This window comes from Leptosomus discolor, unplaced genomic scaffold, assembly GCF_034619465.1.
Source record: "Leptosomus discolor isolate bLepDis1 unplaced genomic scaffold, bLepDis1.hap2 HAP2_SCAFFOLD_28, whole genome shotgun sequence".
In the NCBI taxonomy this organism is placed as follows: Eukaryota; Metazoa; Chordata; class Aves; order Leptosomiformes; family Leptosomidae; genus Leptosomus; species Leptosomus discolor.
Genome location: NW_028237857.1, coordinates 4,759,308 through 4,764,304, shown reverse-complemented (window position 1 = coordinate 4,764,304; position 4,997 = coordinate 4,759,308). Strand labels below are relative to the sequence as shown.

The following is a 4,997-nucleotide window of genomic DNA, read 5'->3' as shown; positions in this document are numbered from 1 at the left end:
AGCTGGAAGGGACTGGAGCAGCTTTTGTAGGTGTTAAGGCTGAGAGATGTGGGACTGTTCAGTTTGGAGAAGGAAGCTTGGAAGGATTTTATTAATGTGTAGGAATACCTGCTGGGAGGGCATGAAGTCCAGGGAGCCAAACTTTTCTCAGGAGTTCCCAGTGATAAGACAGGGGGTGATGGACACAGATAGATACACATGAAATTACATCTAAAGCCAAGAAATACTTCTTGAGTGTGAGGGTGGTCAACCAGTTGAACAGAGTGCCTAGTGAGGTGATGGAGTCTCCATCCACCCACCTAGGCCATGGTCCTGAGCAACCTGCTCCAGCTGAGCCTGCCTCAGCTGGGGGTTGGACTAAAGGATTTCCAAACGTCCCTTCAAACCACAACGTTCCTTTGAGAACAAATGAGAAAATTAAGATGGAAAGAACTGAACAAGAAATAGCCTTGAGCACAAATACAGTGGGATCCCATGGAGAAGACTCACACTGGAAGCAGGGAGAAGTGTGAGGAAGGAGGAGTGGAAGAGATGAACTGTTGTGTACTGACTGACACAAAGCTGTGGGACTTGGTGTGTAATGAGTGTCAGTAGGAAACTGGATCCCTTTTTTATTAATAATGAGAGGGGATTTGGGTATCACTGAGCCCCGGAAGAGGACAGAGTTTACCATGCAGCAAAGGTCCCTGTTCAGAGCTGGGGTGTAGGGCCAGAGGTGGAAACGGCTGGTGTGTGGGCCTGATGTGGGACAACTCTCCTGGGGCAGCTTCCCTGAAGTGTCCAGCGACCAAGGCAGAGACTGGGCCCCTCTCTTCTGCACCGTTGCTGCCTGCTTCCTTCAGCACAATGGCTGGCTCTGCCCTGGGAGCACCCTCTGGCTGCCCCCACCCTACGCACATACCACTTAGCTCTACACTGACATTTTCCTCTCCTGGGCTCTTTCCAGCCCACCTCAGCCCCTCCCCAGCTCTCCCCACCTCTCCTGAGCTTTTCCCTGCCCTGCCCAGCACATCAACCCAGTCTGGGCTGGCCCCATAAAATTGTCCACCTCAGGGTGCTGCAGAGCTCTGGGCACTCCCCCCACAGCTCCAGCCCCTCTGAAGTGCACAAAAGATTCTAGGGGACAGACAGGGTGGTTGAGGGTCCCCCTCAGCTCTAGGTCCGGGGTGAGCCATGGCATGAGGAGATGGAGGCCAGCATCTCCCTGTGTCTGCTGCTCTTGTCTCCAACAGATCCTTATAGCCCACTGCCAGCAGCCCCTCTAGGCCAGCCCCTCTCCACAGCGCAAGAATCCAAGCCCGTACCCTCCTCCCCTGAGCCCATGGAGAACCCAAGCACAGCAGCACGGCCTCATGGGGTGTATTTCTTCAGCCTGTTCCTAATTGCAACTTTAGAAGAAGACCTCCAACCTCCAGACAGGAGCACTGAGGAAATGCCCTTTTATTACAGAGATACAGCACAGCAGACCAACTGTATCATCATGCTAGACACACGTCCAAAGGCCTCTGGGTCAGCCAGGCTGGGTTCCTGCCTTTGGAGAAGTGGAGCGGCTTCAGACATTCCTGAGCAAAGAGAGTTCTTCTGGGTGAAATGCCCAAAGCACAGGAGGTTCCTGAGATAATGGGAAATCATTTGTGAAGAGCCATGGGCAGCTCATTGCTGCTGACAGACAAGTGGTTGAACATGTTTCTTCAGGGCATTCTTGATCTCCTGGTTCCTCATGCTGTAGATGAGGGGGTTCACTGCTGGAGGCACCACTGAGTACAGAAATGAAACCACAACATCCAGGGATGGGGAGGAGATAGAAGGAGGCTTCATGTAGGCAAATGCATCAGTGCTGATGAACAGGGAGACCACGGCCAGGTGAGGGAGGCAGGTGGAAAAGGCTTTGTGGCGTCCCTGCTCCGAGGGGATCCTCAGCACGGCCCTGAAGATCTGCACGTAGGACACCACAATGAACACAAAACACCCAAATGCTAAACAGACACTGACCACAAGAAGCCCAGCCTCCCTGAGGAAGCCTGAGTGTGAGCAGGAGAGCTTGAGGATCTGGGGAACTTCACAGAAGAACTGGTCAAGGCCATTGCCCTGGCAGAGGGGAAGTGAAAATGTACTGGAAGTGTGCAGGAGAGCATTGAGAAACCCACTGCCCCAGGCAGCTGCTGCCATGTGGACACAAGCTCTGCTGCCCAGGAGGGTCCCGTAGTGCAGGGGTTTCCAGATGGCCACATAGCGGTCATAGGCCATGACAGTGAGGAGATAATACTCTGCTGAGATCAAAAAGACAAAGAAAAATTGCTGAGCAGCACATCCTGCGTAGGAGATGGTCCTAGTGTCCCAGAGGGAATTGGCCATGGCTTTGGGTAGAGTAGTGGAGATCGAGCCCAGGTCAAGGAGGGAGAGGTTGAGGAGGAAGAAGTACATGGGGGTGTGGAGGTGGGGGTCGCAGGCTACGGCGGTGATGATGAGTCCGTTGCCCAGGAGGGCAGCCAGGTAGATGCCCAGGAAGAGCCCGAAGGTCAAGAGCTGCAGCTCCCGTGTGTCTGCGAATGCCATGAGGAGGAACTGGGTGATGGAGCTGTCGTTGGACATTTGCTGCCTCTGGTCATGGGGGACTGCTCAAGGAGGGAAACACAATAAGTTAGGGGAGACTTTTTAAAACATGAAAGCCAGTTCCCATACCCCTTCTCCCCGCTACACACACACAGACACACTTTTCTAGAAGCTCTTCCTTCAGCTCTGTGGCTGGAGCTCTCGTTGGTGTCTCATGAGGAGCAGGACCTGTGCCTGCTGGCAGCCAAGGAGTCAGCTCTGCTCTGCAGCAGGGGGTTCACGGGAACGGAGGGAGCAGAGACCAGTCCTGGGGTTCGACATTGTCAGCAGAAACCACTCCTAATGCAAAAGGGCTGGTCAGCACCTGCACTCCCCATGCCAAGGAACCAGGAGGGCAGAAGGCAGTCGGAGAGGTTGGGGGGGGGGGGGTTTACAGCTCCCCCATTTCCCCTGGCAGTTTTCTTAGGTGCCAGAAACCCTCAGCCCTTCTTCTGCAGTGGAAGGGAACGGCAGAGCCCTGTGAGGCAGGAGGATTGTCTGTGCTTAGTACAGAGTGAGGGGAGCTGGTCTGTCCCTCCGTCTTATGCCCAGCTGCCCTGGGCTTGCACCTTTCTCAGATGGAGGAGGATCACAATCCCATGTTACCCTGAAAAGTGACTCGACCCTGCTGAGAGCAGAGGGATCCAGTGCACACCGCTCAATGTCCCACCCTTTCTCAAGGTCTCAGCACTCCACTTCTATCCAAGGACACTCATGCCTCATTTCACCACCCAACAGTATTTCCACACTTGTGAAGTCTTTCTGTTCTCCACAGAGCTTCAGGTAAAACAGAGGTTCTACAGGACAGGTTTGCATCCCGGAGGGCATCTCAAAGCTGGGAAGGACACCTCAAGGAGACAGACAAGTGCCCTAGAGATGGCACCTCAAAAAGGAAGAGTCAGCTCCTACTCTAGCTCCACGCACTGCATGGACCAGACCCTAGGAGGTGAGAGGAAAGCTGGGACACTCGTTCCCACGGACACACCTGCATGGGAGCACACCCAAGATCAGTGTGTGACTCTGCAGATGAAGCTCCCATCCCCAGGGAGACTGACAGCAAGAACAAGAGGACAATGCAAATAACAGAGAGAAGGGAAAATTCAGGGAGGGTCCAGCTGAGAGAGGCCAGGGCAGAGGCAGCCGCACACGCAGGGCAGCGTCCCCCTGCCCCAGCTGGGCACGCCACCTCCCAGACCCCAACATGGCCGGGCAGCTGCTCTCAGCCCCTGTGCTCTGCAGAGGGCACTGGGCACGGGGCTGGAGAGCTGCAGCACGGCTCTGCTGGAGCTCTGGCTGCAGAGGAGCTGCTTCATGGCTTGGACCCCCCCCGAGCCCTGAGGGCAGAGGCTTTGGTGGGCGGGAGAGGAGGCAAGGGGGCTGGCTGAGAGGAAGGGCTCTGCATGGGAGGGGAGGATCAGGAGTTTTCTGAATTCTCCCTCCCACAACGTTCCTGGTTTTAGTTTCCTCTCATTCCCAGATCATATCCCTGCTGCCTGGAGATTTTTCTTCTGGGAGGTGTTTCCCTGACACACATCTTTTCCCTGTCAGCACTCACACATGCCATCTTAACTGCTGTGCACTCATCCGAGCCCTACACACACCTGACTGCTTGTAGGGGACTTGTTAGGGACATCTTCCTGTTTGCAGGTGGAAAAGGGCAGGTCAGACCAACAGAGATGGGTCCAACAAAGGTGATGCTGATGCTGTCCGTAGGCAGAGGAGTGGCTGGAGGCACTTTAGGAGGCTGCTGTCAGACCTACTGGGGCCTCTAACTTAGAGCTCAGCAGGCTGAGTGACTTGTTCAAGCATGAGAGCTCCTTTGCCCTTACTCCTTCCAAATTCCCCAACAGGAAGAAAGTGAAAACACAGACTCAGGAGAGCCCCTTACGTTTCTAGTGATCCCTGCCTTGCCCTTGAAAAGTGCCCTGAGAAATGTCCTGGGGGGGATGAGGAGCTGTGAGGAGATCTGAGCCACGCAGCACCCTCTTGAAACCAGAAGGACCCTCTCCTGCCATCACCTGCTGCTTCCACCCACAGCTTCTCCCTGCACTGCTGTTGGGAGCTCCCTGGGCAGGTTGAGTGCTGACCCTGGCAGGAGACAGAGTCCCTGGAATGGCACAGATTCTGCTGGGATGCAGGGACCCTGCTCAGAATGAGAGCCCTGGGCACCCCTGGCTGCACACCCGGCTTCACATTCCACAGCCAACATGCCCTGTCCCTCTGACAGTGCAGCAGGGAAGCTGCAGGCTGTGGGGTGGGCCAGCTTCAGGAGATCGTTCCAGGCACTTACATCGTCCTTCAGCCAGAGACTTACCATGTCAAGGGCTCTGAAGATTTTTCTCCAAGCGAGCTCTCCTCGATCCTCTCACTCCCCACTGCCTTTAAGCTCTCCTGGCCTTGCACGT

General features: G+C 55.2%; 1 protein-coding gene across 1 annotated transcript; it reads right to left on the bottom strand.

The window, feature by feature from the left end:
* Positions 1-1,653: 1,653 nt before the first annotated feature.
* On the bottom strand, positions 1,654-2,592 carry LOC147412598 (olfactory receptor 14C36-like). Its single transcript, XM_086481190.1, has one exon. The coding sequence runs from the start codon at positions 2,590-2,592 to the stop codon at positions 1,654-1,656; it is 939 nt and encodes a 312-aa protein (XP_086337316.1).
* Positions 2,593-4,997: the final 2,405 nt, after the last annotated feature.

Bases quoted from the DNA above. Each gene is read 5' to 3' on its own strand.
- LOC147412598 (XM_086481190.1), bottom strand. From the start codon at position 2,592: ATGTCCAACGACAGCTCCATCACCCAGTTCCTCCTCATGGCATTCGCA.